This window comes from Myotis davidii, unplaced genomic scaffold (genome assembly GCF_000327345.1).
Source record: "Myotis davidii unplaced genomic scaffold, ASM32734v1 scaffold189, whole genome shotgun sequence".
Taxonomy (NCBI): Eukaryota; Metazoa; Chordata; class Mammalia; order Chiroptera; family Vespertilionidae; genus Myotis; species Myotis davidii.
The window spans coordinates 3,978,830-3,991,469 of NW_006383017.1; the positions used below are offsets into that span (position 1 = coordinate 3,978,830).

At 44.2% G+C, this 12,640-nt stretch overlaps 1 protein-coding gene across 1 annotated transcript in view; it reads right to left on the reverse strand.

Annotated features, from left to right (window-relative positions):
- CADPS (Ca2+ dependent secretion activator) overlaps positions 1-12,640 on the reverse strand; it is a 346,095-nt gene that overhangs the window by 85,942 nt on the left and 247,513 nt on the right. The window contains exons 17-19 of the mRNA XM_006779138.2: positions 10,343-10,449; positions 4,040-4,196; positions 3,126-3,267 (exon numbers count right to left, since the gene is read on the reverse strand). Of these exons, the coding sequence (XP_006779201.1) occupies positions 3,126-3,267; positions 4,040-4,196; positions 10,343-10,449 (406 nt within the window). The remainder of the gene's footprint in view (positions 1-3,125; positions 3,268-4,039; positions 4,197-10,342; positions 10,450-12,640) is intronic.

The window sequence follows — 12,640 nt, forward strand, 5'->3', positions numbered from 1 at the left end:
GGGCTGTGCACACCTGTCCCGCTTGGGTGCTGGCCCAGTGACATTTCCTGACGGAGACCTTGGAGGGGGCTCTGGGCTCCAGCTCAAGCCGGGCCTGGAGAGGCTGTCTGTCTCCAGCTGTGGCGAGCAGCTAAGCGGTAACAATCTCCACCGAAGCGCAGAGGTTCTAATCGTGACTCTCTCTGGCTTGATGGGAACAGCGATGAGCCCCCTTTGTTCTCCTTGCAGAGGTGGAAGGCCATCCCTCTAGAGCAGTGGTTCTCAACCTTCTGGCCCTTTAAATACACTTCCTCATGTTGTGACCCAAACATAAAATTATTTTCGTTGCTACTTCATAACTGTAATGTTGCTACTGTTATGAATCGTAGTGTAAATATCTGATATGCAGGATGGTTTTAGATGACCCCTGTGAAAGGGTCGTTTGACCCCCAAAGGGGTGGCGACCCACAGGTTGAGAACCGCTGCACTAGAGAAAGCAGCACTAGGACTGAGCCTTTTACCCTTCCTGCCAAATAACTTGTACCAAACCCTAACGATGATTACATCTCTATTTGCTTTTACGTGGCCATATTTTAAAATAAGAAAATCTGAAGAATGTTTAAAATCTGCTTTTAGTGAGCTTGTCGGAGTGCTGTTTTTCTTTAACATTTTGAACACCATTTCCCGTGAAGGAAGCTTTTACAGTGCACTTGCAGTCATTTAACCTCTGGTCAGATACCTATATTTATGACTTTTGAAAAGTGGAAGAACAGAACTGAGTGTGACAAATGTTTGAAAGAAGGGCTGTGGTCTCTCTATGTGTGTATATTGGGGAATCATGTGCCAAACTTCAAGAAGATTGAGGGAACCAAATCTACTTATGTAAGTCAGTTTCTTGTTTTTGAGTAAGTTTGATGAAAAGCATTCCAAAAAATCATTCTTTACTTAGAAAAACATCCACAAAGAAAAATAAATCTCGGCTTCTTTATCAAGCCCCTAGCTGGTCAGATAAATGTTTGTTCTTACTTCGTTTCTCTTCACATGGAAGGGAGTACAGAGAGACTCATTCCTTTTAGCACGTAAGCATGTCCCCAAGATCCTTCCCCTTCGTTTCCTGCTGGCCATTCTGCAAATCTGTCCCATGGTATCCACACTTTGTATACAAATCCCCTAATATGATGTGTGGTTTCCATGAATTTTAATTTAGCCTATGTTTTAGTTGGCACTTTCAAATATCTCTATATACTCTGAAGGGCATATCCTATTTAGCATGAATTGGGTAAACCACAATCATGGTAAAAGCTACATAAAAAATCCATCAACAAAAAAGATTCTCAGGTTATTATTTATGACTATTAATCCATCACTAATTTTCAGACCTTTAAATTACTGATCCATGAGTTCAAATTTTATTTTGTTAATCACTTAAAAATACCCAATAAAATATTCCCACAGTAAGACCTCCAACTGTGAAATCAGTTTGATTCTGTCTTTACTTGTGACAATATTAAGAATAGTCGGCACTTCAAAAATGAATTAGCAGTAATTTGCTTGGTGTCTGAAGAACTGAACCGATTACAAAATGGCTTTAGTGACCTTGTCACAGAACTTCTTGACAATTCTTGGACACCGAGTAGGGACATTTTTAAAAGTCAGTTTTGCAGATGAGAGAGCAGTTTCATTGCCTTTGTTAGCCTTCTGGCTAATAAGTAGAGGGCGAGGCCCTCGCTCTAGGGCCCTTTAAGAAGCAGTGCGGGATGCCAATCATTTCTTCCTATGTGTGTCCATAGTAGTAGCCTCCACATCTAAACCCAAGCAAGTAAATGCTATTTCAATACCATAGCTATTTTCAAAATGTGAATATTACTACATTTTAGCCTTTTCCCTTCACAACAGTTCTTTAAGCACAACTGTGGGGATTACAGTGAGCATTAAAAAAATAGAGTTCCTTGTTAATCAAGGGACCCAGTTTTATTCTCATGAGTTAAAAGTCACAGGGCCATAGTAAGAGATTGTTGTGAAATTGAGAATAACAAACTCAACTCCAGATTTCTTGGTATGTGTTTGCAAATAAAGAGCTACTGCCTATTAACCTGCTCGCAGTAGGGTAAGCTAAGATACTTCCTCCCCGGTACTGATGTGGAAGGAGGGCTGAGAAAGCTATTTTGCATTAATTTCTTTATTAATTATCTCTACCTAGGAGCCCTCTACATCCCCAGAAAGCAGAGTCTGGACCTGCCCTCTGGCATCTGGAGTCTGGCCCTCCTCCTTGCCTGGGAGTGGAGATGGCAGTGAATCCGCTAGACATTTCAAGTAGATTCCCCAGGCAGTTGTAGATATGCTAAGTTCACAGTCCACAGGATTTCCTGGAATTTGTCCTTTAGATTGATATCCCATTAAAAAAAATGAGTACTGTGGTCAAATAACCCTGGGTTAAGCAGAGTTAAACAAGGCTCTGTAATACTATGTTAGGGTTTTGAAATACACCGACTGGTTGCTTCGTGGCTCCCCAGGAGACAAGGGTGTGGAGTACATAGAGGTTTCTAACCGTATTTGGCCACCGAGTCCTTTTCTTGAGGTACGTCTCAAAGGCTTAGGCCAGAGAATGGCTAACTATGGCCCACAGGCCGGTCTCCTGCTTTTGCAAATAAACTTTCACAGGAACACATGTTTATTCCTTTACCTATTGCCTATAGCTGCTTTGGCGCTACAGCAGCAAAGTGGAGTTGTGACAAAGATCATGTACCTTGAAAAGCCAAAAGATCTATTACATGGCCTTTTATGGGAAAAGTTTGCTGAGCCCTTGTCTAGACCCTGTGGAACACACTTTGGGAAATGTTAATTCCTAGGGAAACACCACTGGAGTAAGATACTCAGTACAAATACCACAACCGGGGTTCTATCCCTTATTCCTTATTTACCCTGTGAAATAAAACAAAGATTTCATTTCATAAAACATTTATCGACCTCTTTCCCACTCCCCCTTTGGCCAAAGAGACCAAGTGCATCTGAGTTGGAAACACGGCCAGTTGTTTGCTCTCCGTCACGCTAACACTGAAAACCATAAGACACCGTTAATCCACTTCCGTATGACTCTCCAGCTATTTGCACCCAAACTCCAATGGTATCAAAAGAGGTTTCCTTACTTGACTGGTTCCCATGACTCCCGCTCAAAGCCCCTGTGAATGGATTGTGCAATTGAGGACTCCATCAGATCCACATATCTAACCACAAGTGGGGCAAACAGGTCTTGCAGGTGCTTGTGGAACTTTCCATTGCACAGATTATCTAGAACAGAGAAGCAAAGTCTTGGTAAGGGCCCACCGTTGCTTTGTCAGCACACGGCATACACACAGAGAGGATTGTCTTTGACATTAAATCCATGGCTTCTAAGGGAGCCCTTACCCCCAAAAAAGATAAAGAAAAAAAGTACAGGAACAGAACCAAATTTCATGCTTCAATCTGTGTGGGAAGAAAACGGAATTCTAAAACATTTCACCCATTTGCGTTCCTCCTCTCAAAAAGAAAAACAATCACTTTCCTTTAAAAGCAACAAAACAGCAACAACCCTTTTTCATGAGTTCCTGGCACCCACTCCCTTCCTCCCACGGTGTTACCGGGAGGAGAGACGATGCTACCCTCCCTTCATCACGGTCCCTGGCAGGAAGGTCCACTTTATGACTTTGTGTTGTGTAAAACACTCCAAGATGCTTAGGGTGTTACTTAGCTAGACATTTATTTTCATCTAAAAAAGCAACTTTGGATAAAAATTGAAAAAATGTGAAGAGGTTAATTAGCTTGTTCCAGAACAAAAGAACCCCACGGACACCACTCCTGACACTGCTCTGGGGTCCTCTGGCTTGGTTCAGAGAGGGCTTCCCTGTCACAGGACATTTGTTGGGAGAAAGACCATCCCCTGTCAGTTTGTTTGTTTTTGAATGAATAATAAACCTACAAAGAGCTATGTCCAACCTGTAGTGTGTCTGGGATAAACGCATTTGAACAAGGTGCTCATCTGCACACGACTCAGGCTGGGCAAACAGCCGAAGACGATACGTACAGTCGGTGCGCAGAAAGTCATTCAGCAGCTGGAACAGCGGGAAACTGTCCCACGTGTCTGGCGGCTGCACCTCTAAAGCTGCATCCATGTCCACCGCGAAGAGCGACAAGAACGTCTCGGCGTGCTCCACCATCAAGTCCGACCACCACGCAAAGGCCTTTGGAATTTGGCAGAAAAACAACAGACAGAAAGGCAATGAGCTTCTCACTCCCCGACGTGAGATGGGATGTGAAGCCCTCGCTGGCCAAGGTTAAGTGTGCATCAGCAGGGTTTGGTAGTTTTATTGTAAAGAGAACAGCATTTTTTGATTCAACGTGGCCTCTTAAGCGTGCCAAGGCCACGCTTTTCAGGATTCCAGTCCTGCCTTAGGAGGTCTTTCATCTGACCCACTGGTCAGAGGCCTCAGCTGTAGCTGTGCCAGACGTGGAATTTCTGTTCAGTTTACAATAACTCGGTATGTTTTGGGTCATGCTCTTCATCACTGTTGTTGGCTGGCTCTTGCTCGAAGGTATTAGAATTTGGGAGTTTCTTCACTGTGTTTATGGGTTTTCTGCTGGTCTAACTTGAAAATTTGTAGTGAGTGTTCACTTATGTCTACACGTGTGGGGCTTAATTGTCTACAGTCTCATCCAAGGTCGATGACTCGTGTTTCTCCACGTTACTGGCCATGTTACTCCTCTTTCATACCAAGGCAAAGGAAACCATTGTTGCAATTGTCACAAAACGTTTGAGTCAAAATCTCTGTGAGTGGGGGGCCTCTGGTTTTGTATCCTGCCTGGAGGGAAGATCAGGCTTACTCTGGGAACCAGTAAGATGAGGACTTACTTTTCTACTTTTCAGGAGGTGGGGTGGGGTGGGGTTGGACACATATGTACATTGAAAACCAAAAAATATCAGTGAAGTAACTCATTTTCATGCACGTGGGTCCTTGGAAATCATTGTGCAGGGTCTCGGGGCAACATTCACATCGGACTGGGCCAGATGTGAATGCAATTCAGAGGCATGCATGCATGGTGACTAATCAGTTCTGGCAGGGAGCATGCAGAATGGGTGGTGGCCACAGGCCCTTTTTTTTGCTGATTTCAAAGACAGCAATAAAACAAAAACATCGCCAGCCTCATCTTGTCCCCCGCCTCCCCACCCAGTGCCATAAAGTATTTACATGGGAAACACTTTCAGGAGCATTCACCGAAAAAAGGATGGAAGGCGTTTGACAACATGAATGATGATTATGGAAATAATTCCATAAATGAAAGTGTTTGTTCAATAGCCAAGCTTTTCTGTAATCTATCGTTATTTGGGGATATTCTAACAGCCACTAGGAGGCAGAATAGCGGTCCACCTCTCTTCTTTCATGGGATTTCATTTTACTTACTTCTCCTTTATCAACATGTGGCTGGTTTGCAAATTAAATGGAAAAAATCAAGTCATGGACCATTCTTCAAGGTCAGCTTGGCTGGAAATAGACACCTGCTGTTTCCATTTTAATTTACAGTAAAACCTCACCGATTCAGAGTAATGGCAGTGGAGAAGGGCTAGTTGGTCAGCATAAAAGCCTAAATTATTGGGCTTCCTCAAAATAGGCAGTTGCTGCTTTCAAAGGCAGGCTGAGCATCAAAGTAGAAGGTACTCACTGGGTATTATATGAATGTATCATAAATGTGTTTCTTTTTCAGAACTTCTGATAATCGTAGAGAAACTGACATATAATTGAAGTCAAAGACACAAAGGTTTAATTTGGCAGGTCTCAAGGTGACACTTGTAAGAAGAGCCTTCAGAATTTCCAGAGAAAGCGGAGAACATGTTACACACTTTACTTAAGAAAAATTAAAAGAGACACGTCTGCAATGGCATTGCCACAAATGTCAAGTGTTTGCATCTGAATCAAGGAGGTTTTATTGTAGGTTTACCACCTGAGGTGTGGGGCTTGCTCACTGACGACCTGGCGGAATCCAGCGGAGGCAGGGAGCCTCCAGCCCGCCCTGAGCTCTCCCAGCAGCAGCCTTTTAGGCAGAGACCCGCTGCTTGTCGGACTTTGCTGGAGCCCCACCCCCACCCTAACTGGAGGGCTGGCTGTCATCCGTCCTGATGAGGGATATTCACAGAATTCACAACGACACATGGAAATCTTGGCTGGTACTTATTCTACTTATTCTTTAGTTATTTGATAACAACAGTTACTGGAGAGACTGAATTGCTTTCTCTCCACCCCCCACCCCCCACCCCAGGATGACAGGACAAAACACCAGCCCTAAATGCCTGAAATTAAAAATTGTTTAACCTAGCCTTGAATCTGTTTCTTACCACCTTTATTTAAAAGTTGCAAACCACAGACCATGACCAGCACCTCCTTTACTATCTGTAGAGAACTCAGTCCCTCCTTGGAATTTAATAAGTGATCGAGCGATTATCTGCAGTTGTGGTGTGAATAATCATATAGGTAGGTAGCCCTGCAAAGAACAATGGCTGCTGTGATAGGAATGCTTGCTCCTGAATTCCGGCAGAGGGACTTAGGGTTCTAGGGAACAGAGAGAACTGAAATGCACGGCTGTGAGGGAAGGAAGGCCGGAGCTGTTTCTGGGCACCCAAGGAGATTCTTTCAGAACCTCATCCTTGAACCCGCCTCTGAGAAGGAGGAAAGATTCTGGCAAGGGCAGGAATGACCAAAAATGAGCAGAGTCTGTGTGACTGGATTGGGCAAGGCAAGTCTTCAAAATTAAAAGCCAAAACAATACTTATTGGTTTTGTTTGCTCGGACAGGTGGACACTATTTTTGCACATGAGCTAACTCAATGTCTGTGGGCATTGAAAGTCTTTAGAAATCTTTTCCAAAGAAAAGAAGAAGTTATACTTCGGCTTCTAAATACTTACCCAGTGCTTTTCATTATTTAAAGGCAAAGATTTATGCTTTAGGGGTACAGTCAACCACACTGAACACACTATATTTTTGTACACAAATTCTAAATATATATGTACCCCTCTGTGTACTACCACAATACATATATACATATACATACATATACATAGAGAGAGAGGTTGGGAAGTTAAAGCAACAGAACATGCAAGTGTAGTGTAGTGTGTGTGTGTGAATAACAGGCTCTGAGAGCAGAATTATGCTGCAGGTGAGAGATGAACGTGATATGGCTAGCATACACTACGTGAGTGCATGTGATGTGTTTGTAGCCATGGAAAATTTTATCTCTTGGGGCATTTAATTACTTAATATTGGAATTTAAAATGGCTTTAAGGGTTATTGATTTTTGGTGCGAGAGCAAGTCTGCTTGTCGCTTTCATTTGTGGTGCCACCAAACATCGTGGCTACACAGCCAAGATGGTGCTTAGGATTTAGTAATTTGTTAGTTTCTTGAGCACCCAGAGGATGTGGCAGTGAGTACGGGCAGCAGAAAAAATGTTCAGACTTCAGCCTTGTCTCTAGCGTGCCAGGGCAAATCCTACTGTGGCTGCACCCCTTGCTGTACTGTAATCAGCCAGGCAGTGTAACAATTACCATACTTAGTCCCTCCCATGAGATTGCACCTAATGGAGCTGGGGTAAGACCTGGGCGTCAGCAATTGTTAAGAGCTTCCCAGACGATCGCCATCTGTCAGTGAGCCTGAGGACAGGTGCTGGTGTCCGTCTCGACAACTCCACCTTGAAACCAACCCACTCACCTTTCAACATAGCCTGTCTATAGCATTCGTTTGGGGCTCTCCACCTCGGTTTGTGCTTTTTATGGTCCTTTTTATACATTCTGCTTCCATACCAATTTGTTCCTCATCACACAACGGTAGAGTTTTGTTGAGTGCTTACTATGTACCAGGCTTTATACCAGATGCTCTGCTTAATGCAGCCTTCCATCCTCACAGCAGCCACGTGAGCTTGATTCTAGAGTTATCTCCTGCTTACAGGGCAAGAGAGGTTAAGTGACGAGGCGCGATCACAGAGCAAGGGAGAGGCGTAGCTGGGATTCAAACTCCAGCGTCTCTGGCACAGAGCCCGCGCTCCCGGCCAGGACTGCCTTCGCCTCCTGGTCCTTCAAAGCAGCACGGAGGCCATCGCCCCAGTCTCAGCACACAGGTAGCCTTTGACTGAGTGAGTGCTGAAGCTTTGTGATTGGGTGAAATGACTCATTCAGGAAATAATCCTGTACTTTTGTCTAAAAACCAAACGGGTCTCCAAATTCCAAAGCACGCCGAAGTCTCCATTCCTAACTTCTAGCTAGTAAATGAAAACAGAACTGAGTTGATGTTTACCCTGGCTGGCTTTCGAACGTGTAAGATTAAACTATTTTTGTGATCCTGGTTACCAGGGCAGTTTCAGAGGATGATTAGCCCTTCGTGAAAAAGTATTTGGGGAAAAGTGAAAAAGAAAACTGTCTTTTTCAGAATGTCAACGGTCCTTTGGTGCCTCTTTTGAGTAATCTGGGAAAACAGTCATCCTTTCTTAGCCTCTAGCAGCCTCAAAAAGAACCTGATGATAAAGCAAGGCATTTAATTAAAGGTACAACAGTGACTGAGGAAGGCCTTCTCCTTTGTGTGTGTGTCTTCAAAAATGTGTGATGTGGTTTGTTATCAGGGGAGGGCAGTCCTGAGCCTGCCACCCCTCTGGAGGTGCCCTTGCAGATACCCGGAAAGAACATACTTACCATTACCTGGACCCCAAACGCCCCCAACCTGGAAAGAACTGTTATCAGATGGGATAGAGTAAGAAACAGTTCTAGCCCAACTTAATTGTATGTGTCTGGATGTTAGTCCTAGGCCTCTGTTTGGAGGGTTCTGGCTTGGCCCCTCTCCCCGCTCCCAGCTGTGTGTTGCTGGGGCAGCAGGAGTTAGGTACACCCATCTGGAGGGGTCTTCACCCCATTCCTGGGAGGGTTCCGGACAAGTAACGATCCTGTGGCACTCTCTCTATATATAAATACTGTATATACGGTTCACATACAGACAGTCGTAGAGGGAGATTAGTATCACTCTGGGCACCTACTGGTTACCACGCTCGGTACTCATCTGTGGTAGGTACAGACCGACAGAGGGACTAGGACAGGCTGAGGACAGAGTCACGGCAGGAAGGAGGCAGGTGTCGGGATGTAACTGCATTCGTGGTCAGGTGTATCCGCTGCTTCATGCACGCACGAGAGGATCCCCCCACATTCCTCTGGCGTGGAGGGCCCCCCATTTCACAAGCAGCCCCCTGCAAGTTGCTGTTACATTCCTTTGGTCAGTGTTAGAAAGCAGGAGCCCCGGGAAAGTCCCATCAGAAGACAGGGCACCGGAAGGGCATGCACAGACTACGACAGAAGGTGGCTGGCTCATTCGGTGCAGGCACATACCTCTTTCCCCTGCCACGATCAGTCACGATTGAGTGGAACAGTAGAAAAACAGGGAGGAAATTTAAATATGCAAATCAGGCATTATTCAGGATGACTGGGCTTATGGGTATTAGATATTAGTTAACTGTACTGTCAATTCCATTTAGTCGCAGGAATGACCATTTTAGGTGCTTGAGAAATTACTGTTATGGATTGCCTTTTCTTCCCCTTCTGCTGTAGAGTTGAATGGAGAGGAAGAGTGAGATTAGTGCAGTTTTCAGAAAGAGCTAAGATCTTAAGCCTCCATGTTGAAGGAGGCAGTGTTTTCACAGTGGAACCACCATGGAACCTTGAACTCTTTCTTGGAGGATCGGATTATTTAAGTCCTTACAGGTTTGGGACTTAGTTAGCCTTGAAATCCCTTGGCTTATAATTATTATCACCAAAACCATAGTTTTGACAGCGGTCTGTAAGAAAAAGTAAGCTGTATCTATTTAGATGTATGTTGGAGAATCGACAAGTGGAACAACACAGAGTAATTCACTTCTGGCCCTGCGTGTAGCCACCCAGGTCACCTGAGGTTAACAAATGAAGATAAATCCAAAAACGTGGCCTGAGATCCACACACCAAATAAAAGAAATAAAAGCAACAGTGGTGGCAACAAAAACAACCACAAAAGACCAAAAAGTATTTTGCGTGCTCCGGACAATAACCATATGCTGCTTGCATATTATTTTAAAACACACTCACCTCTTTGGCTTGTCGCTAGAAACATCTGAAAACCTAAGCTGAAACGTACAACACGTGATCCCTTTTGGGTCGTACTCAATAGCCTTTCCCAGGCTTCTCCTCACCCACCTTCCACTTGCACTCTCTTGGCGAGGCCAGTTGAAAGCAAAGGGGGTTTAAAGCACCTCATTCCCCACGTCACCTGTACCCTCAGTTCCGCAGCCGCAGCTGAGGAACCCGGGCCATTTCCCAGGGCGCCGCTTACCTCTGCGTGATGCTCCTCATTCTGCTGGAGAACCTCAATGACTAGTTCAGCGAGACGGATTGTGTCTTCTAGCTTTTTGGCGGGAGTGATTAACCGGCCTACATTTTCTGGAGTACAAGAATCTGCGTTAAAATTCGGTGGAAGCAGCGGGCTGGTTTGGTGGCCATTAGCACGAGTGGATAAGAAATTTTGAATAGTCACCAATGTTTTAAAAAAAGTGTCATGCAAATGTTAAGAGCCACAAGATTAGTAGTGAGCAAACCAGAAAGCCATATTATTGTTATCATCACCATCATCATCATCATCATCATGATCGATATTAAGGGAAAGCAGTGCTCCAGCTTCCAATTGGCATGTTAAGCTACAATTTCTTTGACAGCACATTTCAAATTGAGTGACATTTTGTACACGCGTTCTTTAAAGACAGCATAAGGATTCTATCTAATAGCACTGACTGTGCTACTCGGCGGGGACGATGCTACAGGACCTTGATCTTGATTGCTGCTACATTTGTTGCCTGGATTTGTCCTTAATCATGTGACACTACAGAATCTTTTTCATTATAAGTCTGCAAGTTTAACGGGCATCGGAATGTTCGTTTTAAAAAGGCAGAGTCACAGATCTTGCTGTTTTAAGTTGTCCAGGGAGGAGACCGAAACTTACTGAACATCCCTGGGCCATTAGGTAGAAGGATGAAATTGTTGGAAGGGTGTTGGGGGTAGAGTATTGGCTGAAGTAGTGGTCGTTGTAGTACTGGTGGGCACAACTGAAATCTTATAGGTGAGGTGGCAACAATGTACTCAAAGTTTTTCTTTATTTTCAGTTTTAATTGTGTTGAAAGGGTTCTTTTTGGCTGACTCAAGCACAAACCGAACTCTGATTTATGTTGCACCCTTTATAGAGCTGAATTCATGAAAAAGTTTAGCAATGTCATCACGTTGCACAAACTTACAAACTTTTTTTCCTGGCGGAAAAAAGTAATATTTAACATATAAAGGGTTTTCTTAGCCAATGAAATTGCCTGGATTCAAACAGTCTGAACTCACAGGGATCTTGTATTTCATGCTTAGACCCCTTCGCACCTTGAAGCCTCAGTCAGTTGTAGCCCTGGGGTATAAGGGCAATAGGGATCACTTCGCCCAATTCCACAGGCAGGCACATATGTGCAAGAAAGGACTGCTGACACTATTTCATCTCTTCATCAAAGTAGATGTGTTCTGGCTTCAGGATTTTCCTTGCTAGAGAGGATTAATTAATGTTTCACAGGAAGGTTTGTTGTTTTGTTTTGTTTATGGGAGGAGTGGTGTTTAAACAAAATCATAGGCCCTGGCCTGGGTAGCTAGGTGGTTAGAGCCCTGGACCACAAACCGAGGGTCTCGGGTTCCATTCCCCGTCAAGGGCACATAAAATCCCTGTCCTGGTAGGGCGTGTGCAGGAGGCAACCAATCGTTTCTCTCTCACTGGGAAAAATATCCTCGGGTGAGGATTAACAACAACAAAAAATCATAGGAAGTTGGTCTCAACTTTACAAAAAAGTGCCCCATAATTTTCTCTTTGTGCATTTGTTAGATAGGTGATGACTATATCAAATGATCAGTGATTTAGGCTTAAAGAAGGAAAAACAAGTTCAGTGAAACACTATGCAAAATGAATCTCCCAGACCCTCTGGGAGCTAAGAGTGGTGGCTGGGACTGGCAAGATTATTGAGGGAATTCAGCCAAAAGAGCCTGGTGACTGGTGTGAAAATGGGCTTTCTGGATTCGGGCCAGTGGAAAGCTCCATTGTCTCTGCCGTGCTCAGGTGGCAGCATGGCTGGATACGGTTAGGGCCTGAAGGTGGGAACTGAAGGGAACATAAATATGCAGATCAGGCAGCCACTACCGGACACTCAGAGCAGGCAGGTGTGTGGAGCTGAGCTGACAGCACAGCGCTTGGGCCAGAGCAACCAATATTTGGAGAAATAGTGAGGGGTTTGTGTGCTTTGGGGGCACCTGGCCTGTCTATAATTTCATAAATGGACTATGATAATTTCATTAGTAGACTTTCAGGCATGTCTACAAACATACTGTGTATATATGTTTGGGTAATATGTGTAGAGTGAGGTGCTTGCATTTTGATAGTAAATATGCATAGGCTACTAGTTTTTATTTAGTTGATACTCACATTTACACATCAATTTGCAAATTCCTCAGTCTATGCTTATTACCCATTCGACACATACACCCACATACACACATCACACACTTACATACATTTTCTAGTAACCAGACAAGCCTGCACATTAATACAAGTCTGCAG